This window comes from Mustela nivalis (assembly GCF_964662115.1).
Source record: "Mustela nivalis genome assembly, chromosome: 7".
Classification (NCBI taxonomy): Eukaryota; Metazoa; Chordata; class Mammalia; order Carnivora; family Mustelidae; genus Mustela; species Mustela nivalis.
The window spans coordinates 131,553,069-131,579,657 of NC_139026.1; the positions used below are offsets into that span (position 1 = coordinate 131,553,069).

The window sequence follows — 26,589 nt, forward strand, 5'->3', positions numbered from 1 at the left end:
ACTAGGAAGGAACCAAAAAAATCCCAGAGTTCTGTCAGTGGGAGGGGTCTGAGAAGAGAGTGGGTGTGTCTCAGGGACCAAAACCACAATGAGGTATCACTGCATTAACTACCAGCATGACTAAAATAATAATAAAAAAAAAAAAACAGACAATAACAAGTGTTGGATAGAACACAGAGAAATGGGAGCCCTCACCCATTGGTTGTGTAATTGTAAAGTGGTACAGCCACTTTGGAAACAGTTTGGCATTTCCTCAAAATATTAAACATAGAATTATCATATGACTTAGCAATTTCTTCCAGTATATACCTAAGATAATTGCGAACATATGTTCCACACCAAAACCTGTACATGACTGTTAATAGCAGCATTATATACAGTAACCAAAAAGTGGAAATAATTAAAATGTCTACACACAGAAGAATGGGTAAACAAAATGTAGTATATCCATGCAATGGAGTATTATTTGGCAACCAGAAGCAATGAACAGATGAACTTGAGAACATTATGCCAAGTGAAAGAAGCCAGTCACAAAAGATCACACAGCGTATGATTCTGTGCATATGAAATGTCCAGAACAGGCAAAGTCATAGAGACAGAAAGTAGATTAGTTGCTAATGGCTGGCAGTGATGGCCATGCAGTGTGGTTGCCAATGGATACACAGTTCCTTTATGGGTTGGTGACATGTCCTGATTTAGGGAGTGGTAATTGTTGCCCAACTCTGTGAATACACTAAAAACCATCCTTTAAAAGGGTGGTATGTAAACTATATGCCAATAAAGTTGTTATACAATAATTTACTATGTATGCTTAAAAAAATAGAAACACAAATAAAGAAGAAAGAAAAAGGCAGAGCAATGATGACTTTAATATCACTATGATGAATAAAACAGACCAAAATATTGCTAAAAATAGATAAAAAGATGGTGAATTTCAGCATAGAATTGGATCTACTGAAAAAAATGACTAGTTATCTTAGAACTGAAACCATCATATATGATATTAAGAAGTCACTACATGGGCTGAATAGTAGGATGGATTCAGCAGAGCACAGACAGGATTATTCATCTCAAAGGCAGATCAATAAAAAATACATCTGGTCAAAGTGAAGCCTAGAGAGGAAAGAGCAGGAAACCAGACAGGAGTGTAAGAAACTTGTGGGTTGGAGTCAAAAGGCACAACTCACGTATAATTAGAGTCCTAGAGGAGGAGACCTGATAGTTGGTAAGTCTCAGCATGTCTGGTGGAGGCCAATACTCGATGCACTGGCCTCATGAACAAGCTAAGGGGAAAAAACTACCAGCACAGAACAATTCTGCACTCAGAGAAGTTATTCTTCAATCACGAAGGTAAAATAAAGACATTTTCCCACAAAAAAAAGCTGACGGAATTAGTTGCTGAACTAATTTTTCCTATATGAAAAGAAAAACTAAAGAGAACTATTGGGACAGGAGGAAGATGATCCCAGATGGAAACACATTGAAAGCAGGAAGAAATAAAAAGCTCAAAGAGTAAAAATGTTAATGGGAGTGAATACTGACTACGTCTAACAATAATTATAATGTTCGATGGTGTTAAACATTTGTATGGAATCAAAATGAAAATGTGGGAGGAGGTTAAATGGAGCTAAAATATTCTAAGGTTCTGTAATTCTTTCTTTTTATCTTTTTCATTGAAACATAATTGATTTGCACTATCCTATTGGTTTCAGGTGTACAACAACTCTAAGGTTCTAGAATTCTTGAGGCAGTAGTAAATAGAAATTTGTAGAAGACTGTGGTAAGCAAAGAATGTGGGTTAAAATTTCAAAAAGAGAAAAGAATGAATAACTGACAAGTCAGTAGAAGAAAATATGGAATAAAAATACATTGATTAGTCCAAAAAAAGGTGAAAAGAAGAGAAGAAGAAACAGGTTGGCTAAATAGAAAAAAAATGTGTCATGTGGTAGATACAAACCCAGGGATACCAGTAATCTTACTAAAAGTAAATCAAGTAGGGCAAAAAATAAGGAAGGCAGGCAGGTCAGATGAAAAATCCAGCTCTATGCTTCTTAGAAGAGACCCAATCAAATATAAAAACAAGATAAGTTGAAAGAAAAAAGCTGGGGAAAAAGCACCATGCAGTCCGAATCAATGAAGAGTGATACAGCTATATTAACACCAGTTGAAATAGACATTAAGCAGGAAGCATTTTACAGATAGAGAGGGATGGCTCATAATGATACATACACCAAATTTGATACCAGGATTTAAATTTGTAAGTATCCATCAACGTAGCCATAAAATATTTAAAGCAAAAATTGACAGAAATGAAAAAGAAATAGATAAATCTATAAGCACAGTGGAAAACTTAATACTCCTCTCTTAATAGTCAGAACTATAGCAAAAATTAAAGTATATAAAAGGTATAAAAAACATGATGGGTAAACTTGACCTAATTGAAATATATAAAACACTGTACCCAGTGATAGAATTCCTCTTCTTTCTAGGTGTACATGAATCATTTTCCCAAAATCAACAATATGCTGAGCAGAAAACAAGTATCAAAAATTTTAGCAGATGGAAATAATTCAGAGTAGGTTCTCTGAGCCCAGTAGACTTACCTAGAAACACAATTAGGCAATCTTCAACTACCCGGAAATAAAACACATTACTTCTAAATAACCCCGTGCTAGCAGGAGTACCACCAAAGAGAAAATAAAGTCAAATTTAGAAAATGTTTTATACTGAATGACAGTATGTAACATGTTGCAATTTGTGGGATGCAACTGAAGCAGGGCTTAGAGGACAGTATATAGGCTGAAATGTTTGTAGTAGAAGAAAAAAATCTGAAAACCAATGATCTCAGCTTTCTTTTTAGGAAGGATAACAAATCATACTCAAAGGAAGTAGAAGGAAGAAAACGATGAAGATAAGAACAGAAACTAATGAAAAGAAAACAAATACATGAGAGAAATTCAACAAAGGAAACATGATTTCTTTGAAATAAATAATAAATCTGCAACTGTGCAGTTAGTGTCCGTCCCACATCAGGACATGGTATGCAGGATTATACACTGGTCTCTGTTATATATCACCTTGAATGAGTGTTTGCTGATGCAACCACATGAGAGAGACGATGAGTTATGTCCCGGCATTACATCCCACTTAGTCAATTAAGTGAGAAAACATATAGAAAATAGGTAATCATGCTTGCTGCTATTCCAAATGTTTAGATAACAACTTAAAGTCCACCTAGACCAAAATGATGAAATGAACATAGACCATTTTGATGAACAGCAAATCAACTCGAAGTAAAACTGAGACATTCTTGTAAATGGTCATTGAAATATGGGATGAATCCCATTGGGACAGACAGAGGGTAAACATTAAGGATCAGAGTGAACCCCACAGGGGCGCCTGGGTGGCTCATTTGGTGTATCAAGCCCCAGAAGGAATCCCTCTACTGGCTCCCTGGCGGGGATCTGCTTGTCTTTCACTCTCTCTCTCTCTGCCCACACACCCCCCCCACCCCTGCTCATTCTCTCTCTTTCTCTCTCTCTTTCTCTCAAGTAAATAAATAAAATATTAAAAAAAAAAAAACAACCCTGAATTCTACAGAAATAAGTCAGGGAAAGAGAGTCCACTCAGTTTCAGAGAGAGTACAAAATCCATGTTTGGGGAAATTAAATTCAGTGCCTGTTTAAGCCAGTTTCAGTCTCCTGTTTCTCACCTGTGTCTGTATTCTGCTCTTAGAGTACCTGTATGAGGTAGTTAGAGCAGGAAATAAGATGCACGTTTTTCAGAGCACAGAGCATTACCAGCACAAACCTGAAGCACGAGCAAGAGTGCAAAGCAGAACATTTTACCAAAAGGAGGAGATCTTTCTCTCACCACCTCCTGCTAGCCCGGGGATTCTCCATGTCCCCCCCCTTGGATTACTTCAGGGTGATGTATGCAGCAACGTATAGGATTTTATGTTTTTTCTCCCTCTCTCTCATACGCCCTCACACTCATAGTGTAGGCTTAAGGGGTGCTGTGCAAATGTACGGCATTATTGTCCCACGAAGTCCTGTGTGAGTCTCGTGCTTGACTTCTGACATCAGACTAACCCTGAATCCATCCTGTCCTGAATGCTCCTTGACTGGGAGAAAATCTTACAATGGAACTTCCAACGTGTGATAAAGAGAAGAGAATCTGGGAGACATTATGGCCAGAATATAGATGTTTTAAATTAACATGTTAGGACAAGGGGAAAAAATAGGCATTTTCTCTACTTGGTGTTACTTTTAGCCTTTCCAGAATTTAGCAGTATTCACTTACTCCACTTTTAAAAAGACAAAGGTGACATAGGGAAGATAAAATGATTATGTGAGCAAAGGACAGATCTGAGAATTTAAGGAATTGGTGCTGTTTTGTCTGTGAAAGGATAGAGGACCCAGTATATAAAACAATTTTACAAAGAAGATCGAGACTAGTTAAATTATTATCATGTGCAAATGAACAGGAAACTGCTTTAATAGCCCCATGAGGGAAGATGACTAGGTAGGTCTGATTAAACCAGAAACCAAGAAGAGGCTGTCTGTCCTGTTGATCCTTTAAAACTGAAATACAGAGTAGGGGAAATAAAATAGGATCTTCAATTATTTTTTCTTCGAAGTGACTTTGACAACTCCTCCGTTTTAAGCCAATTATTTTGCATTTCTTGTTAAAGGTGGATGCTGGCATTCCATATTAATTAATATGCACGGGAAAAATGCAAGGCTCCCAGTCACCTTAAAGATGATTAGTCACATTTTTATAAATAGAATTTATATAAATCCCCACATACCTATTCCTGAGAATATAGAACTTCTTTTCCCAGTTTTTGTTTATCTGTTCTGATTCTTTCTTAAATCTGTAATAGATTTATAGATGGTTAAATGTTGTATGAGCCACACCTGAACAATTATGCTTCATTATTACTAGTACCTTTCTGTCTTCTTTTTCTCATTTTCTAAATCAGCCTTTAATATTTCTATTTGCTTCTCCAAAACATGTGTGTCTTCAGCCTTTCAATAGAAAATGCATCACCAAGTGAATGAAATGAACACTATATTCTGTTTCTCCATAAATCTGAAAAGCTATTTCTATTACATAGTATGCATAGTCTGCCTATCAAAAAGAATTTGAGGGAATAGTGAGTTACGTTTACTTGCAAATCCCCATAAATTACAAGAATTAAAGATCCGTCCTCCATGACTTGTAAGTGATTCATTCAAAGGCAGCCGGTTCTAAACAATATTACAAAGCAATCACAATGTATCTTCATCATGTCTCCCTCTACCAGGTATCCCTTTTTCTAAATTTTGTTTTCCCTCTCTCACTGTGACCTCTCCAGCTCATTAAAGGCAGGAGCTGCTCCAATTACTCTATTTATTTCCTTCCTTCCTCTCCTTTCTCTCTTTCCTTCCTTCCTTCCTTCCTTTTTCTTACCAAAACTGTTCTCAGGAAAGGATCTGATCAAATCAATCCCCTGAGAGCTTTATGTCATCCATTTCTCAGGACTGTTTATATTTTACAAGGGGACAAAGTTTAGGAAAAGGAATGAATCTCTAACAGTGGAATTGGAGGCATATCATGAATGAGAGAGATTTCTTTGGATCCAGCAGGGACGTATCCCAGAATCAGACTACAGTGGCAATCAGGTCCTTTGTCTCTTTATAAGACTGACTCTCAGTGTAGCTTTCAAAGTCATTGCCACTTTTGCAGAATAGCCAGCATCAATATAAACAGTAAGCATGTTAGTAGTAATGGTCATATTAGTCAATAATATACCTTAGCCACTGGCAATTTCACCTTTTCTTCTTGCACTGCAGCTGGTTTTGCGTGCTTCACCTGGTGTGAAAATAAAACAATGTAAATATACATTTCAAATCAGTGCATAAAGATGTGGTTTTTCCTCAGCTTAGAGACAGGCAACTGAGCCTTGGAATATGCAAACCATAGTCCCACAGGGGGCTTCTCGGCCTTCTCTTGTACGAAGTCCAGGGCTTTTGTACATTGCCTTTGTAACTGTGTAATCACACCCATTAAGACCAACTTTCCTACTACCATCTTTTCAAAGTACATTTCTCTGCACTCATAAATCTGAATTGGCCAAATTTTACTATTATACTTTTTAAAAAAATGAAGCGGTCAGTTATTACTCAGTGAAGTCAAATACTTTAAGAAGACTTTATTTTAAATGATTATAATGACTTTTCACCACTGTTATTTCTCTGATGATAGGAGCAGATGATGGTGAGAAAACATACTGAATATAAAAGTCTGCTTGGTTAGCTATCTCTGGGTTCCTACATAAAAGACAGAAGAAGGGACTCCTTATTACTACCACTACTCTGGTGGGTTCTGTGACGCAAAAGGCCTTGAATCTGTTGCCCGCCTTGGTGAGGTGGGCCCCACCCAGGAAGGTGTAGAGCCAGGTCCAGAACTAGAGAGTTCTACAGAATAAAGTAAAAGGAACTTAGAGCTAGCTCCCCTTGAGTAATTAGAAAGACTGGGAAGAGAGAGAGAGAGAGAGAGAGAGCCCAGGCAAGGCCACAGGCTTGGTGGTCTTAGAACTTTGAGATAGCTCCCCTTGAGTAATTAGAAGAACTGGGAAGAGAGAAAGAGAGAGAGAGGGGGAGGCCAGGCAAGGCCAAAAGGCTTGGTGTGGTAACGTTGCCAGGGACCAGTTCCAGGGGTGATGGCCACTATTCAATTTGAAATGGCATCTTGCTGATGCCTGGTCACTGTCCCCTCCCTTCTTCAAATCTCCCCAAAATTTACATACACAAAAAGGTCCTGAGAGTGGGTTTTTTTTTAGTAGACATCACAGAATTGGACTGAATTCAAGGTCTGATTAAACAAAAATGGGAAGCAGAGCACAGCAAAACTCAGAAACTGACTTAGTTCCATGGAAGGAGGAGCCAGACATGGAGACAGCCACCAGAAGACGCTATGGGCATCTGTGGAAAGCCCTGGACATGCTCTAGGCTGCCATAAAGCACAGAAGGTGGGTTTGAACCAATTTTATTTATATCTGAAGGAACAGAGAGAACACAGCTGACATCAACTGCCACAAATTTTAAAAAAAACAACAAAATTTGTAGTAACAGCCATAAAAGCTATAGTTTATTGAGTGCCAATTCTGTGCCAGGCACTTCGCATATATTATCATTTATTTCTATACACCCACCTATTAACTTCTTCCCATTACTTTAGTTTATTTTAAAGATTTTATATATATATTTGAGAGAGAGCATGCGTGTGCTCAGGTGGAGGGGAGGAGCAGAAGGAAGGAAGAGCGACAGAATGTCAAGGATACCCCCTGCTGAGCATGAGCCCCCCCCCCCCCCCCGTAGGGGCTCAACCCTATGACCCTGAGATCAGGACCTGAGCTGAAATCAAAAGTCTGCCTTCAACCGCCTGAGCCACCCAGACACCCCTTGTATTACATTAGATTTTTTGTAATAAATACATGCATTTTTTTTTAAAGATTTTATTTATTCGACAGAGAGAGATCACAAGTAGACAGAGAGGCAGGCAGAGAGAGAGGAGGAAGCAGGCTCCCCACCGAGCAGAGAGCCCGATGCGGGGCTCGATCCCAGGACCCTAGGATCATGACCTGAGCTGAAAGCAGAGGCTTTAACCCACCGAGCCACCCAGGTGCCCCAATACATGCATTTTTTTAAACAAACTGCAAATATCAGTCACGAACCTGAAACTCTCACTTCCCAGAAGCTAAAGTTTTGTTTGTTCATTGTGTTTTGTTTTCATTTTTCTCATCATTATTGTAAATAAATAACAGCCCTTATTGGTTTGGGCTTCTCCACGAATAAAGATTTAAGAATTTAAAACATTCACATTACCTTCCGCCTTCTGTCTCTCCCTCAGATGCCTGTTTTTTTTTTTTTTATTAATCTGCAAATGTTTCGCTCATATCATAGTTGCCTTTATTATCATTTCAAAATATATAAACTTCTATATTTTGATTTATTAAATCCCTGCTGTGAAAGATGGGAAGTTCTTCTCTCTCTCTCAACCTCCCAGTTTTTGGAAGCCATGTTATGTTTATGTTGTTCATGTCTATAGGATTTTTCTTTTCTTTTCTTTTCTTCTCTCTCTTTTTTTTTTAAGATTTTATTTATTTGCGAGAGAGAGAGAGAAAAAGTAAGAGAGAGCATGAGCAAGGAGATGGTCAGAGGGTGAAGCAGACTCCCCATAGAGCTGGGAGTCCAATGCGGGACTCGATCCCAGGACTACAGGACTTGATCCCAGGGATCATGACCTGAGCTGAGCTGAAGGCAGTTGCTTAATCAACGGAGCCACCCAGGTGCTGAAGGCAGTTGCTTAATCAACGGAGCCACCCAGGTGCCCTATAGGATTTTTCTTAAACTAGGTACCCCATACTTTGTCTACAGCCTGATTCTAAAAAGTGAAATGAAATGTGTTTCCGCAGCTATTACTTACCATAGGACCAAGAAGTATAGTTGGCTCCACAGAGAAGACTGTAAGTGAATCTGTAACTAAGCTTTGCTACTGAAAGGAGGCTCTTCCCAGAGAGCTTTAATGTTACAACTTTTCATTTTCTAGCTCCCCTTCTTCTGAGTCACACTGACTTTCTCCTTACTCTTGCATCCTTATCATCTTGCATATTGGATTCTCTCTACATTCTTGAATAATTTTTTAAACAGGTTCCATGTATAGTAAACTTTCTGAGTTTCACACATTCAAAAATATCTTTATTTCTCTTACATACTCAGTTGAGACTTTAGTTTGGATGTAAGAATTAGGATTCAAAATTTTTTTCCTTTTGAAAACTTTATTTTCTTGTAGCAACCAGTGATGCCAATGAGAAAATTAGTTTCCTCGTTTTTGTTCCATTACAGATAAACTGTTTTTTTTTTTCTTCTCTTCTCTTCTTAATTCTTAGAGACCTAAAGTTTCACCAGGATGTACTTGATGTTTTCATCAATTCTAAGACATATTTTATGTCCCACTCAATGTTTTAACATTTTTGAAACTGAGGTGCCTTATAACTGGTGTGCGCATCATAATTTAATAGGCAACAGTTTTGCTCATGGTACCTAAAGTAAGGATGTGCCTTACAATCTGAGATTTAATGGAATCTGAGATTTAATGAAATACAACAGATTCTCTGCTTTTCTTTTAAATCCCATTCAGTACTTAATAGGGCTTTCCCATCTGAACATTAATGTTTCTTCGCTTTAGTTTATGGAAATTTTCTTTTATTTCTTTTATTGCTGTCTTACTTCTGTTGTACCTATCTTGCTTCCTGAAAACTCTATAAGAAAGGTATTAGGTCTCTTAGATTCATCCTCCATAGTTTAACTTTTCTCAAAATTTGTCTGCCATTTTACACCATGTTCTAAGAGACTTTGTTCACTTAACCTTCCAGATTATTTTTTAAAAGATTGATTGGTTGATTAATTTAAGAGAGAGAGAGCGTGGTGGAAAGGACAGAGGGAAAGGGAGAGAGAGAGAATCTTAAGCTGACTCAGTGCTAAGCAAGCAACCCAATGTGGAGTTCGATATTACAACCCTGAGATCATGACTGGGGCCAGAATCAAGAGTCAGACACTTAACCAACTGAGCCACCAATCTTCCAGATTATTATCTGGGTCTTCAGCTGTGTCAGTTTTATTATCCAGCCCTGCCCACTGCTGTTTTATTTTTGTTGTTGTTACTTTCAAGAAATTATTCTTTTCCTTATACTGTTCCTTTCCCATAGCTGCCTGTCCCTCCTTAATGGAGAAGTTTCTCATGAATGCTTCCCCAAATATATTTATTTTAAAAATGTCTTTTTTGTTCATTCCCTGAATTATCTGTATTTCTTATGGAGCCAATGGCTGTTTGTTCTATTTGTTCTTTCACTCACTAAATATTTGCTAAATTCTTACTTTGTGACAGGAAGCATTCCAGGAACTAAAGATACAACAGAAAACAGGACAGGGTTGAGGCAGAAGGGACGTATTTGAGAGGCATTTTGAAAGAGGCAGAACTTAGGGCACTCTGAGTGAGAAGGCACCTGCCTAGAATTTCTTATTTGGGCAACTAGATGGACAATGGTATCATTCATGAAGACAAGGAAAAAAAAAATCAAAGTAGAGACAATTTTGTATGCTAGTATTCTTTTCTTATTTAATGAAGAAGAATTTGGTAAGTTTGGATTCAGATACTTAGAGTTTGAGAAACCCAGGGCACATTCAAATGATGACATATAATAGGCAACAGAGACAAGGGCCTGGAATTTGGGAGGGGGGTTAATCCTCGACATAGAATTTGGAGTCACCAATATTTTAGTTGAAGCTGAACACTTAGACAAGGCCATTCATACAATTTACAGAGAGAGAAAAGCAGAAGGTCAGGGATGAAGCCTGTGTCCAGGTGTGGCTGAACTACAGTTCTGATTTATCCCTGGCTGATAGGGAATTTTCAAACCTGGAACCCTAACCCATTGCTCTTACTTTAGTTCTCAAAACTCTAACTCCTACTCCATCGGTCCTCACAGTCCTGGAGAGCCCTTTGCGGCCAATAAATGCTCCTTTACTTGTTGACATGCTATCTCAAACTCCCTAGAAGAAACCACCAACTACTGCTATGGACCATGACTCAGTCTTCCCGTGGCCCATGTGACAGGAAGCTAAACAAAAACAAAGCCTAAGATACAGGAACACTAACAAAACCTGAAAGTGATTGTTATCGTTAGCCTTCCATGGATTCAAAACCGTGAAGATGATCAAAGTGACAAAGGTGTGCACTTTTTAGAATCTTTCCACTTCTTTGTTTTCAAAGGGCACAATCCCCTGGAACCGTCTCTCCCTCAGGCACAAGAAGTACAGAGCCTGTTCACTGCCATTTGGTTAACAATGGATGGAGGAAATCACTGGAGTTAAGAATTCCAAGCTTTGGAGGGCACTTGCCAGTATGCTAATGGGGAAAAAATTAACCCAAATTTTAAAAAGTAATCCACAAAAAGTTAGGAAAGCGATCTGGTAAAAGAAAATAAGTTCCCATGTAGAAAGACCTTTGTATTTATTTACTTCACTATATCCAAAGTCATATCCATAATTGAAAGTTTATCAAAAAGACTCTGTTTACATTCACATATAGTAAAAACGAGTTCCAATTTTTCAAGGCTCCCTTTTCCTGCCTCTCACATAATGATCAACTCTTTAATAACTAAAGATAAGACTGTTGCTATACCATATCTTCTATAAAGCAAATAATTATTCAATCTCTCCAAAAGACAATACTCCTACAAGGACTAAGATAGCTTCTCTTTTCATTTAAAAAAAAAAAAAAAAAAGGCACCACATGTAGACTAGAGTGTTTGCTCTCCAGTTTAAGTTGAACTTTCAACTCTACTAGAGCATGTTATATTGAATCCTGGCTCTGTGCACATTAAACCGTCATTTTGTTTTGTCAGCTGCTGACATTCCACTTTCTCTGGAATACGCACGCTGGTCTTTATGTGGCTGCTTCATTGACAGGTGCAAACATTGGACTGCTAAACAACAGATAGAGGTGAAAATGAATGGTAATATTAATAGAAAAGCAGATAACTTCCTAAGTAGGAAAATGTAAATTGAATAATTATAAAAATAACCAAAAATTGTGATTAGAAATAATTTGTTGTAAGTGGTTCTCATTTTCTGTTGAATTTATATATATAATAAAAAATCATAAAATTAAGAAATCAGGTTCATTTATAACAGAGATTTTAATTCTTAAGTTTGTTCTTCATTTTTAGTACTGAAAACATGTTAAAAACATGCTAACTTTCTAAATTAGAAATCAACAGCAAGGTTTGTAATAACAGAAGATGTGAAATTTTGTTTATTAATCGCCATTAGATTAACCATAGTTCTTATCAGATCCACTTTCTCCTTCTCATGTCCATGAAGGAGTCAATACATTCTCTTCTTTCTCCTAATTTCCACAAACATCCCTCTTCTGAAACTTTTGGCCATCCTTTGTGGGCTTTCCTGCCTTCTTGCCTCTCTCTCCTTTAAGCCAGTAAATATATTACTATCAAAACAATCTTTCTATCTCATCATGAAGAAAGATCATCTTCTGCCCCTAAAATTTCATTAATCTTGACTTTTACATTGACATTCCTTTTTTTTTTTTTTTTAACCCAAACACCCATTTTTTACACACTAGTATGCCCCAGTGCATGTTGGTTGGTAGAGGAGTGGGAGGAATGACAAGCCCATGAAGAGAGGAGAACCTCTCTTCTGTGTGAGCAGAAGCACCTCTGTGCTTGAGCACACAGCACCTCTGTGTGCTCACAATTTGGAGAAAAAAAAAAACTGGGGAATTAGAGAGGAGAAGGGAATTAGAAATATTGAAATAAAATATGGGATTGTATGCAAACTAGCATTAATCATTGAATAGGCCAAAAGTAAAAATAAAACATTTATCTACATATATATCCAGTGAATTTTCTTCTAACAATATTGTTAAGCTAGGGAATTCTCTCAAAAATAGGACAAGTCTTCATTGGAATCAGCCCAAAGCCCATTTGATGTGCCTCAAGGGGCCACTTCCTGTCTGCCAGGGGGCTTTCAGACATCTTGGCAGATGATGGGGCTTCAAAGCCCTACAGAATCCAGGCTGATCCAGGCTGTATGCAAATCTCAGAAAAAAAGTTTATGTGGATGAGGCCTCCTCCCCTGGCTCTAGATCATCCTAGACTTTACATATAAACCTTCTATTAAATTAATCTTAAAAATTTGTACTCAAAACTCTTCCATGATGGAAATGTCTCAACTAATGATGATGAAGCCCTTGATTATAATAGCCAAAGAATAGAAACAATATCTCTGGAAGACCCTCTTAAATTGACAGAAGTTGGTTTAGTAAATTATGCAAGCTCCATGGAGTAAAATACCGTATGAAATCTATTATATACATTGAATGGTGTATGTGCAAATCTGCATCAAGATTTGTCTGAAAGGATGGTCACAAGGAGTTTTTAATAATTAACTCTGGGTGGCAGGATTCTTCTTTACTTTCTTCTTTGACATTTCTTTATTGAGAAAATTTGCTATAAGTATGAATATTTTATTTTAAAAAAATTCAGACTTCTGGCATCCCACATAGGATGCTTAAAAAAAAAAAAAAGCCACTGCTATACTAATTACTAGAAAAATCCCAATAGACTACAAAGCCACAGACTTTCTTGGACCCATCAAAGAACTGAGGTCACAACCAGGCAACAAGAATTCCAAAGAGGAGCAAGACCTTCCAATGGGAGATATGATGCACAGTCTCACCTATAGCAAAGGCAACACCCACCAGTTGCAACACAAGCAGGTAAGAAAAATAAGCTAAAATGTATGGAACCACTGAAGAGCAAGAATGGTTAACAGAGCAGTTTGAACTAGCTGGGGGGACATATTATAAGGGGAGTTCACACTCACTCTCAACTTTTTATCCCGTCTCCTACCAGATGCTCAGGAGGGTTATTGAGGGCAGGGCAAAGACACTTGTTGATGGTGCAGGCTTCAGGAAGGGACCAGCAGATGCTAAGAGAAAAGTACCTTCCCTGAGATAGAAGGAAAAGTCTTAAGTCCCTGGGAGAGGGGAAGCAAACTCTCTGGTCAATCAGACTCAAAGAAGGTGATCAATGGAGAAGTGTGAGACACCAAGTCCCACCCACTTCTCCCAGAGCTTTCCTTCCTAGGAAAGAAAAACTTTCAGCTGCTGGGGAGGGCAGCAAAGCCTTTTGCTTCCGGGGCATTGGTGAAGGCTTATTATGGTAGGGGGAAAAAACAAAAGAAACATTTTCCTTCCCTGGTAAGCAATTGTCTTGGGCGTTGGAGTCTGTAATAATACCAAGTGGAGGTTTCTACTGTTGCAGGAGGGACAGGAAACTCCTGCCCAAGGTCAGCTTCAGATACAGGCAGAGGAAGAGGACCACAGGCAGGAAGGGCAGGAGTCCTGAGAAAGCCCACGTCTGAGGCCCAGGCGCACGGCACTCCCCAAAGGCTGGTCTGAATTAGAACAAGAGAGAACCCTCTCTTTTTTACTTATGGATTACCAAGCAAGGGCTGCCTACTACTGAGGGAGGGATAGGAACATAGAGAAAGACTTCCTCTGTGGCACCAGTGGACAGATTCCGCAAAGTCAAGGGAGGAGCAGCTCACAGAGAAAATCATTCTGTTCCTCTCATTCCCACTCCAAGCACATACCCACTGCAAAAGGAGTATCATGGTTGCAGTCCTTTAAGAAGAACAACAGCAACCACCAAACTCAACTCAATTCAACTTGTAGCTAGATTGGCTCAACTTGTTGCCATAACAATCTGATATAAAAAGAGGAATGCCCTTTGCAGATATGAATACTATTTACTTCCATTTCTACTAGTCTACACAGGATGTTTGGTATTTAATCAAAAATTATGAGACAGAAAAAAGGCAAGGAAAAAAAGAACCTGTTTTCAGCAGACAAAGAAATCAATGGAACCAGGTTCAAAGATGACCCAGATCTTGGAACTATCAGATGGGGACTTTAATAGAACTATAAATAACTATAATTGAAAATGTTAAAAAAGCTGGGAGAAAAGGTTAACAATATGGGATGATAATAAATAATGAATTTCAGGATAAAGATGAAAAAATATATAAAGAGTTAAATGGAAATACTAGAAATGAAAAAGATAACACTAAAAATGAAGAATTTGGGCCCCTGGGTGTCTCAGATGGTTAAGCAGCTGCTTTGGGCTTCAGGTCCTGGGATTGAGTCATACATCAGGCTCCCTACTCCTTGGGGAGCCTGTTTCTCTCTCTGCCTCTGTCTCTCTCTCATGAATAAATAAAATCTCTAAAAAATGAAAAAAAAAATGAAGAATTTCTCTGATGACTCATCAATTTGAAGGTAGGACAAAAGAAATTCCCCTAACTAAAATACAAAGAGGAAAAAAATAGTTCAAAATTGATGAGGGGCACCTGGGTGGCTCAGTGGGTTAAACCTCTGCCTTCGGCTCAGGTCATGATCTCAGGGTCATGAAATCAAGCCCCACACTGGGCTCTCTGCTCAGCGAGGAGCCTGTTTCCCCTCTCTCTCTGCCTGCCTCTCTGCCTACTTGTCATCTCTCTCTCTCTCTGTCAGATAAATAAATAAAATAAAATCTTTAGAAAAAAATATTGATGAGCGGAACATCCAAGAGTGTGGGGCAGTATCAGTCTAACATATGTGTAACTGGAGTCTTAAGAGGAGAAGGGAGAGAGAATGGGGCAAAAGAGATAATTGGAGATAATGGGCAGGAGTTAAATGAAAGACATCAAACCACAAATTCAAGAAACTCAATTAAGGAACAGAGAGAGAATGCATTGCTAGCAGACTTGCATTCTAAGAGCTGCAAAAGGAAGTTCTTCAGGAAGAGGAACTATGATACCAGATGGAAACTTAGATTGCTTAGATCTACATTAATAAATGAAAGCTCCAGGGGGATGCCTGGCTGGCTCAATTGGTAGAGCATGCGACTCTTGATCTCAGGGTTGTGAGTTCAGGCCACACTTTGGGTGTGGAGCCTACTTTAAAAAAAGATTAAGAAATGAAAGGCCCAGAAATGGTATAAGTGTCAAATGTCCTATGACAAATTATATCTTTTATATGAAAATATATTAAACTTTAAAATTTTTAAAGGACACAACATTTGAGGAATTCCAAGGACTGTATTTTTGATGGGAACATTGGGAAAGGTTATCCAGGGGTATTTTAAGCAAGATGAATGGACAGTCATGAGTTTCATAATGACTTTTTGGAGAGACTTAAGAAACACTATCTTTGCCACTGAGACTAAGCTATGTGGTAGGAAATTGTCAAAGGTTCCTAAAAATTGCAGTGACTTCTTATTGATCTCCTATCAATCAGTTATTTAGGTGCTTCAGTCTGAAATCTTTTTGTTGTTGTTGCTTTCCTAATACTTGTCCTAGCTCTTCCAATGGTTGTACAAAAATCTAATACTCTATATTAAAGTCTTTAATTTTAACATAAGCAATTAACTTAAAAAATATGTTCATGCCTTATTTCATGTAAACTAACAGAAATGTTATGTACCTTAACCAGAATTACAATCTAGGCTGTCCAGGCTCATGCCAATCAATTCTGTTGGCCGGAGGAGAGTGTGGATGGTTCCAAGAGTTGCTGGTTAAGCAGCAACTCTTGGTTTCAGCTTAGGGCATGATCTTTGGGTTCTGGGATTGAGCCCCATATCAGGCTCTGTGCTCAGTGGGAAGTCTGCTTGAGGGTTCTCTCTCTTTCTTTCTGCCTGCCCCTACCCTGCTCATGCTCTCTCCCTTTCTCTCTCTAAAATAAATAAATCTTTAAAAAAATTTTTTGGTGGCATAAAACTGAAAGTGCACTCACCATATGTATACTTTTAACCAATGGATTCACTGAACTCCATAACACTTCATGGCATTTGTTGTAGGTAACTACACGTTATGTTATGTTATGTTATGTTATGTTATGTTATGTTATGTTATGTTATTCATGTGTGAGGCACCAAGTCCAACAGAGGGATGGATTCCACTTTGAAATTGGTGAAGGAGATCCTTTGTAAGGTCTTTAAAACTCTAAATAAAATTGTACCTTGATTCCCTAATAAAGTTGCATAACCTAACAATCCTTAAGAACTCTTTGGGTTTGGCAGCAAATATTATCCTCAATGGGGAAAAGCTGACAGCCTTCCCTTTGAGATCAGGAACATGACAAGGATGTCCACTCTTGCAACTGTTGTTCAACATAGTACTAGAAGTCCTGGCAACAGCAATCAGACAACAAAAAGAAATAAAAGGTATTCAATTTGGCAAAGAAGAAGTCAAACTCTCTCTCTTCACAGAAGACAAGGCAATTTATATGGAAAACCCAAAAGACTCCACCTCCAAACTACTAGAACTCATATAGCAATTCAGTAATGTGGCAGGATACAAAGTCAATGTACAGAAATCAGTTGCTTTCTTACACACTAACAATGACAATATAGAAAGGGAAATTAGAGAATCGATTCCATTTACTATAGCACCAAGAACCATAAGATACCTGGGAATAAACCTAACCAAAGAAGTAAATGATCTGTACTCGAGTAACTACAGAACACTTATGAAATTGAAGAAGACACAAAAAGATGGAAGAGCATTCCATGCTCATGGATCGGAAGAATAAACATTGTTAAAATGTCTACACTGCCTAGAGAAATCTATACTTTCAATGCCATCCTGATCAAAATTCTACCGGCATTTTTCAAAGAGCTAGAACAAACAATCCTAAAATTTGTGTGGAACCAGAAGAGACCCCGACTTGCTAAGGAAATGTTAAAAAAGAAAAACAAAACCAGGGGCATCACGCTGCCTGATTTCAAGCTTTATTACAAAGCTGTGATTACCAAGACAGCATGGTACTGGCACAAAAACAGACACATAGGCCAGTGGAACAGAGTAGAGAGCCCAGATATGGACCCTCAACTCTATGGTCAAAGAATCTTCGACAAAGCAAGAAAAAATATACAGTGGAAAAAAGACAGTCTCTTCAATAAATGGTGCTGGAAAAATTGCACAGCTATGTGTAGAAGAATGAAACTCGACCATTCTCTTACAGCATACACAAAGATAAACTCGAAGTGGATAAAAGACCTCAACATGAGGCAGGAATCTACCAAAATCCTAGAGGAGAACATATGCAGTAACTCTTTCAACATTGGCCACAAGACATGTCTCCAGAGGCAAAGGAAACAAAAGTGAAAATGAACTTTTCGGACTTCATCAAAGCTTCAGCACAGCAAAAGAAATAGTCAGCAAGACAAAGAGGCAACCCATGGAATGGGAGAAGATATTTGTAAATGACACTACAGACAAAGGGCTGATATCCAAGATCTATAAAGAACTCCTCAAATTCAACACACACAAAACAAATAATCATGTTAAAAAATGGGCAGAAGACATGAACAGATACTTCTCCAAAGAAGATATACAAATGGCTAACAGACACATGAAAAAGTGTTCATTCTCATTAGCCATCAGGGAGATTTAAATCAAAACCACATTGAGGTACGACCTTACACCAGTTAGAATGGCCAAAATTAACAAGACAGTAAACAACAAGTGTTAGAGAGAATGTGGAGAAAGGAGAGCCCTCCTAACACTGTTGCTGGGAAAGCAAGTTGGTGCAGCCACTTTGGAAAATAGTGTGGAGATTCCTTAAGAAATTAAAAATAGAGCTACTCTATGACCCTGCAACTGCACTACTGGGTCTTTACCCCAAAGATACAGATGTAGTGAAAAGAAGGGCCAACTGTACCCCAATGTTCATAGCAGCAATGGCCACAGTTGACAAACTGTGGAAAGAACCAAGATGCCCTTCAATGGATAAAGAAGATACTCCATATACACTATGGAGTATTATGCCTCCATCAGAAAGGATGAATACCCAACTTTTGTATCAACATGGACGGGACTGGAGGAGATTATGCTGAGTGAAATAAGTCAAGCAGAGAGAGTCAACTATCATATGGTTTCACTTATGTGTGGAGCATAAGGAATAACACAGAGAACATGGGGAGATGGAAAGGAGAAGTGAGTTGGGGAAATTGGACGGAGAGACAAACCATGAGAGACTGTGGACTCTGAGAAACAAACTGAGGGTTTTGGAGGGGAGGGGGATAAGGGGTTGGTTGAGCCTGGTGGTGGGTATTAAGGAGGTCACATATTGCATGGAACACCGGGTGTGGTGTATCAAAAATGAATTATGGATCACTGGAAAAAAATTAAATTAAATTAAAAAAAGAATTCTTTGGGTTTGGTTCCATTAAATCAATTCAGTGAAATATCACTGGTTATCTCAGGTTGATCAGATATACAAGTTAAAAGCAATATGTACTAAATGAATACATAAAGGAAAATGAGTAACTTTAATTAAAGTTCAGGGTTGTTTTTTTTTTAAGAGTTTATTTATTTATTTATTTGACAGAGATCACAAGTAGGCAGAGAGGCAGGCAGACAGAGAGAGAGGAGGAAGCAGGCTCCCTGCTGAGCAGAGAGTCTGATGCGGAGCTCGATCCCAGGACCCTGAGATCATGACCTGAGCTGAAGGCAGGTTAAAGCTGAAGGCTTTAACCCACTGAGCCACCCAGGTGCCCCAGTTCAGGGTTTTTTTTTTTTTTTTAATGAACATGCAGAGACTACAGGAAAAGAAAACAAAGGGATATTAAATGAAGAAAAGTTCAAGTACCATCTTCCATGAAATTATATTCCTTAAGAAAAAAAATGACGTATTGTAAAATTATCCCAGGGAATGAGGACAAAGCTGGGACCTGGGGACACTGGGCCTGAAGTGCTCAGGTCTAGAGAAACTAAAAAGTTGGTAGAGTTAGATCCAAAGGGGGTGGCCAATAGTCTAATCCCAGTGTTCAGGGGGGTGCAGCTACCTCAGGCTGGACTCTGGCCAGCATTATATTGAAGTAGTCCTATGGTACTGAGGTCTATGACAGAATTCATGGCACCAAGAAGCAGAACTTGTACATGCAATAATGGCAGTTAGAATGGGCAACAGCAAGTCAAATGTTCACAGACATAAGACCCAAGTCTAGGCCGTATCACGACTCTGGCTAAATAATCTGGTGTTCAAGACTGGCCTTAGCTCCCAGTGGGAACTGGAGAGAAACCCACAGTTGAAACCCAAGCAAATAAAATAAAGCAACACCGTGCAGTGGCGGGGAGGGAGGCAAGATGGCTGCTCTGTGGGCACCTGAATGTCACACTTCTGTAACCTCCAGGGTGATACATGTGGTCAGGACCTAGCAACTGCCACTGGCTGAGAGTAACTAGGGAAGAACAGAAATTGATACCAATCTCAAATCTATCTTTTCCTGATTCCCACAACTGTATCTTAGGTCCTTAATTTATACTGAAGTATCAACAAACTACAAATAAAATGCTATCACCGTTCCCCAAGAACACTACAAGAAGACAAAGCATAAAGCCCATTATGTGATTCTTAATAAAAAACATTTTTCATTTGTGCAACAAATGCTGAATACGACTTTCACTGAAATATTTTCACTTCCAAATACACTGAAAGTACTTATCATTGAACTACTCAGAAGAAGCTACTGTAGAAAGCAAAAGCCACTTTCAGTTGACTTCTAAATATAATATCAGTCAGCTTGCCAATTTTGGTCTCTGAGAACAGAATCTAAAGATGAATTCTTTTTAGTGGTAAATGAAGAATTTGATTTTGAAATGAATAAGTAGAGTATATGGTTTTAATAATCTCTACCTTTTAAAGTTATTTGATAAAAGAAAGATCTAGTACAGTAAGGAAAATTCTTCTGTGTCAACAAAATCTCCCAAAACACAGTGAGTATCCTTTGGCAACCTCCAAGACCAGGCACATGCGCAGGAGATCTTTTCTCTGTATTAAACAGCCACCCAGTGTGGCCAGATCCAGAACAAGCCAAATGCTGGCTTTCCCATACTGCTCTGCAGAACTCCTAACTGCCTGCTCTACCAAGCAAGGCCAGAGTTAAAAAGCATGAAATAATGAAACAATAAACAGATTTTATTATTTTCTTCCCTGATGATGTTCATTTTAAACTTCGTATGCAATTTAATCAAGTAAGAGAGTTGCATAGGAGAACAATGGTCAATTTCAAAAAAGAAAGATTTTTTTCCTCACCTACCTAGCCTGTAATACAAGAGATCTAGAACGATCATTCTCTATCCTATACTAACATTTTTTTATTAAGTTACTAGCTTGCAAGATGAATAAGATACTTGCAAAACCATTGCAAAAAAATATTTCACCTGACAATTTTTAAATGTTAAAAAGAAGAATCATATTCTAGAGTTTTCACTAAAGTCCTATGCTGTACCAATTGCTTTGTATTAGTTGAACTTTAAGAATAGGAACATGATTGGCTTGTCTATGTCCCACTTCCCACACAGAGGGTCCTGATGCTTTCTGCAGATCTAAGCATATACCATATGTTCTGTCAGCATAGACCTGGTTACCCCGTGGAAACCCAGAGTTACTGGGTGCAACCTTAATTAACTAATTATCCAAGGAGGGGGAGGGGCAAAAGCCCTGGGAATCCAATCTAACCTTGTTATGTGAAACCTTAGTATTTGAAATGTTTCCCAGATATCAAAAAATAAACTTTACACAGAATGCTGTACAAATACAAATTTCATGTTGTGAAATCTTTCATAAATAGAAATCAAACAGCGATGTTCCTATCATGCTTTTCAGACTGGCTAAACACTCAGTTTATCACTGTGTACCCCACTGTGTGAAGCATGTGTGCCGTTCCCACCGAATGACACAGATTTCAAAAAATAAGTATGATTAATTAGATAAGATAAATGACTGATGTAAAAAGTTCCTTCGGCAAGCTCTGTGTTTGGTCATTTACATGCGATAATGTTACAAAGCCCTTTAAAGACAGTTTTTAAGAAGTCCAGTTACCTCACTATAATGAAAGATGTAAAAGAGAAAAAGAGGAAAATTAAAGTCAGTGTGCATATTAGATCAGGTTAGTCTGCAGTGAGGACTGTACCACATGGAAAGGTGAAACAGGGGATTCTTACCATCAAATTGTGAACTACAAAAGTTTATATGATAGTAATAGTAGTGAACTAGAAAAAGGTATTTCACTTTAAAATCGAGTCAATTCATATAAATATGTAAACACCAGCTGATGTCACCTCCCCCCAACCCCTGGTCTAATTTTTACTTATGGTTACACATTAACTTATGAGTCTCTTCAGCCAACAAGACACACTGTTAGGCTTTGGCAACATCAAAATAACAATCAGTACAGTTAGAAGGAGAGATATGGCCCTGACATCCCACTGAACTGAGGCTCGTGGGCGATCCTGTCTGCCCACATCTCTCCTTCCCCATGCATCTTCTGTGGGGGAGAACAAGTGGTTATTTCCACCCCTCATGCCTGTGAACTTGGAAGCTCTATCTCAACTGGAAATTGAGGACCCTGTTGTTTCTTATCTGCAACCGGAGGGTTTATTTAGTTAGGGCCTTGGACTTGCTGCAGGGACCAGGGCAGCTCCTCCTGCTGCTGCGGTCCTGGGGTTAGAGGTTCCTACAGACCCTGCTCAGCAGTCCTCCTGCCGTCTTCTCAGAGCCTCAGACCACAGACTCTGTCCACCCCCTACCACCAAAGGACTTGATTTCATGGCAGTCAATGGAGCCTTCTGGAACAGGACACAGCCTCGGCCGCATGCTTCCTAAATCCAAGGCTTAGACTAGAGCCCTTACCTAATCTGGCTGATCTATCCTCTCGGGTCAGCCGCCAACATCGCGTACTCGGGCATGGGGCTGGGGTGTTTGTTTGCTTGTTTGTTTTTTGTGAGCAAAAAACAAAAAAACAAACTCCATAAGCACACACAAAAAACAAATAAACACAAACTTCCCAAGAACTGCATGCTAAACATCTCATTTCAGCTGTGTCCACACACTAAGCCGACACTGAGTTGAACAACACAGAACTATTTCTTAACATGCTCTTTTATACAAACCAGTAGTACAGCCTTGGGTCCGGTAAAGTCAATTCTGCTTATTTGGTTGGGGGGATGGTGGATTAGATGAGTAACAGCACATCCTTCATGCACACCTGTCTCTGTTGGTGTGAGTTAATCCATTTGTCTGTCAACTTAGAATACTAGGAGCAAAAGGACTATACAGCTGCATGGACTTCAGGGCATTTTTAGTAAGCTTCAGATAGGTATTGGGCAAGGACAGAGTTAGAAATTATATGCCCAAGACTGTGCTTGGAATGTGGCTTTTCTAGCTTGCTAATAGAGACCCACTGAGCCTTAGCAACTAAGCTAAATAAAGGACCAAGTTGAGGATAATGGTGGCATCCTCTTGGGCAGTCAAGGGGTCCAATGAGAACACACTGATGTAGAAAGAGCAGCCACACCCCCCCCGCCCAGAGTAGTAGGGGGCATCCAGTGCAGGAGACCATCAGCCTTGCTCATGGGGGACGTGAGCTTGCAACAGTGCTAAGAGGACAGTGAGTGGCCCCTGTGTGGACGCAGGTGTGGTCACAGAAGCCATTCTTACCGAAGGCTGCTCTTCCTTTGCAGATTTCTTTGGAGTCTTAACTTTCTTGGTCTTCATAGTCACTGATGTACTGATGGAGGGTGAGTGTGGTCTTGAACCGGCTCTGGCTCTGGATGGAATCCTGGGCTGTGAGGGCCACGGAGACAGGGAAGTCTCTTTCCCCTTGAGTAATTTCAGGCTCTGGCACACAAAAAAGAAATGGCTTGGTGATTCTCACTTCGTTCTTCAGATTTGTGTCCCTTTCTTTTCCTCCCATGAACTGGCATTGCAGGGTGAAATTTTCAGTCCCAAAGAGCATGGGTCTGGTCCTTTTCCCAGTCCCACACTCCCTTTTGGCCTGATACAGTGTGCAGGCTGGGTCTGTTTTTCCTGTCCTCCCGCTGATGCCACTGCACCAAGAAAAACGTACCAACAGATCAGTGTTTTCTGGAAGCACCTGGAAAGGTAGGAGTGTTGAGGAGTAGGGTAATGGGACAGCTTGAGGTCTGTATCTTATTTGTATAAAGCTAGGAGAATCGAAGGTGGGAGTAAAGGGACAGGAATCTGAAGAGATAGGGCATGAACCTATGGCTCCGTGTACCAGGACACATTTCCCATTCCTTCAGCCAGGTGTGCGTTCTTGTTGGTTTATACCCCTCTCATTGTGCTCAGCCATCAGGCTGCTGGGCTCCCATCCACACTTTAAAGCATGTTCTCCTTCAAACTCAGATCTTGGAAAGTGAAAATTCTCAGTAGGGTATGTATGCCTTCTTCAACCCAGATGTCAAAATAAGGCTCACACAGAATAAAAGAAGATAAAAGAATTTAAATTTAAATGCAAACCTTGCTGCCTATACTGCCCAACTGCTTCCTCGCTTCCATGTCCTCCTTCTGTTTATTAATCTATGAAATTGAAGGTGCATATCATTTGTTATCATTTGCAAAGATTAATTAAAAAGAATTTTCTATAAAACTTCCTCGAGCAATGAAAGAATAGAATGGTAAACCACTTAACTGCTAACACTATTATGAGAACGTAAGTTATAATGGTGCATATGAATTAGAAAAGTAATTTGTACCCAGAAAAGGCACTTAAAAGAAGTGAACAAAAAGAAAACTGTAAATGTTCAAAGTCATTAGCATTTGTTCATTGCTTTAAGCATAATAGAGATTATAGAGAAACATAGATTGTTTGCTTTCATGGTAATAATTTGTTCCATGTATTATGATAGCTATAAATACCCGGTCTTATAAAAGTTTTAGAATAATTTCAGATAATTCAATATCCAGAATTCAATAATGTAATGATGAAATTTTGATTTAAAGAATCAGTTCTAGTGTCCAGGCATAAAAGGCTTTTTATCATATATATATATATATATATATATATATATATATATATATATATATATAATTGAGATATAACCAATAGAGAATATTATATTAGTTTCAGGTCTATAACATAATAATTCAAAATTTATATATACTACAAAATCATGGCCACAATGAATCTAGCTAATATCCATTACCACACAGTTATAATTTTTTCTTATGATAGAAACTTTGGAGATTTACTCTCTTAGCAACTTTCAAATGTATAATAAGGTATTATTAACTATGGTCATCATGTTGTACATTACATTCCTGTGACTTATCTATTTTATAGCTGGAAATTTGTACCTTTTGACCAGCTTCACCCATTTCATCCACTTCCTATCCTACCTTTGGAAACCACCAATTCATTCTCTATATGTTCATGTTTTCATTTTTTTACATTCCACATGTAAGTGAGATTATATGGTATTTGTCTTCCTCTGACTCACTTCACTTTGTATCATTTCCTTAAGGTCCATCCATCTTGTTGCAAGAAGCAAAAAATATATTATTAATGCATGCTTCAATATTATCAAGCTTTTTTATCACATGAATCTATGACTAATGCCAGGGATTCTAATTCTGGCTAATCTTATGCAATTAAACAATGATGAGATACACCTCTAATCATTAATCTCACTGGAATAACTATTTTCAAAAATATGCCTCATCTACAGATAGAGCAGAATTCAATAGAAAGCAGGTCTGCCTCACCTCATGGAATTTTGAGGACTGGGGAGATAGTAACTGATGGGTCTGTTAACATCAAGAAGAAGTGCAAAGCTTCTATTTTACTTTAAATGCAATGGAACACCAATGAATAATTTTAAGTGCTGGGGGGTATGTGTGTGACATAATATTTATTGTATGAAGTCATAATTTGAGGGGAGTCATGTTTCTGGTCATGGTTGAGTAGCTCCTATGAAACCAACCTTCCCACAGATAACAACCACAAACTCCAGAAAAAATCTATGTAAAACAAAATTCACTGAAGACAATGGCTTTTAACTTAATAGCAGTGCCAAGCCTGTCTAAAACTATGATGGAAAACCTGCAGCCTTTCAGGGTTGCTGAAGACACAGTTCAGGGCAATCATCGCCAGTGAAAGTCCCAAGGCAAGGAAGTCCCAAGGAAAGCCAGACTGCAGAGCCCCCAGCTTTGTGTGCAAATTTTGCCCAAATCTCTGGCAGATGGCTAAATCATGCTTGGCTATGAAAATAAAGCTCAAAGATTGAATTAAGATTTGAGCTGCCATCCACTGCATGGGAGGCAGGGCTTGCAGTCTGAATCCAAATTAATTACCTGATTTTTTTTTTTTTTTTAAGTCGGCTCCATGTCCAACATAGAGCCCAATGCAGGGCTTGAACTCATGACCTGAGATCCAGAGCCAGATGCTTAACCAACTGAGCCACCTTAATCATCCTTAATTGGCTGATTTTTAAGAAATAACACACAATGTTCATAATGCCTGTAAAATCCCAAAATACTCAAAATACAATTTTATGTTGCTGATCTATTCTTGTGCAAAAAGACTATTAACACAGATTGATGCTGAGATGGTAGCTCAAAAATAGTGGAATGAGGTCTCTGAAAAGTGCTGTAAGAATAAAAGAAAAACAAACACTGTTAACTCGGAATTCTGTACCGACAGAATAATAATTTTCAAGATTGAAGTATCTGAAAGCTACTCTCAGATAAAGGAAAAACAGAAGGGTTGCATCCCTAGCAGTTCTGACCTACAAGAAACATTAACGGAAGCTACTCAGACCGAAGAAAAATGATTTCAGGGAGAACTTCCCAACTTTAGGAAGAAATGTAGAGCATCAGAAATGGTCAAGATGTAAGACTATATTGTCTTAATTTCTTTCAAATACATATAAATGCTTAAAGCAAAACATGTAATATTGATGTAAATAAAACAACTTTAATTTGAAAAATGAAGAAATAAATCTATATAAACAAACATATTTTAATGTTTCTATATATCAAGTGAAACTGCCAAAATTAACTACAAAAAGTTAAGGATACAAAATATAATTGCTAGAGCAACCACGAAAATATAGACAAGAAGCCAAAATAATAATAAATAAATTGGGGGCACCTGGGTGGCTTATTCAGTGAGCA

General features: G+C 38.5%; 1 protein-coding gene across 3 annotated transcripts in view; it reads right to left on the minus strand.

Annotated features, from left to right (window-relative positions):
* The window catches only part of LOC309870057 (uncharacterized protein C10orf67, mitochondrial), a 153,369-nt gene that overhangs the window by 39,079 nt on the left and 87,701 nt on the right, over positions 1-26,589 (minus strand). For 2 of the 3 annotated variants that reach the window (XM_082742131.1, XM_082742133.1), the window contains 5 exons: positions 23,935-23,994; positions 23,113-23,292; positions 5,797-5,856; positions 4,951-5,030; positions 4,811-4,876 (listed from right to left, as the gene is read on the minus strand). In XM_082742131.1, the coding sequence (XP_082598257.1) occupies positions 4,811-4,876; positions 4,951-5,030; positions 5,797-5,856; positions 23,113-23,292; positions 23,935-23,994 (446 nt within the window). The remainder of the gene's footprint in view (positions 1-4,810; positions 4,877-4,950; positions 5,031-5,796; positions 5,857-23,112; positions 23,293-23,934; positions 23,995-26,589) is intronic. The other variant, XM_082742132.1, reaches the window with a different exon arrangement.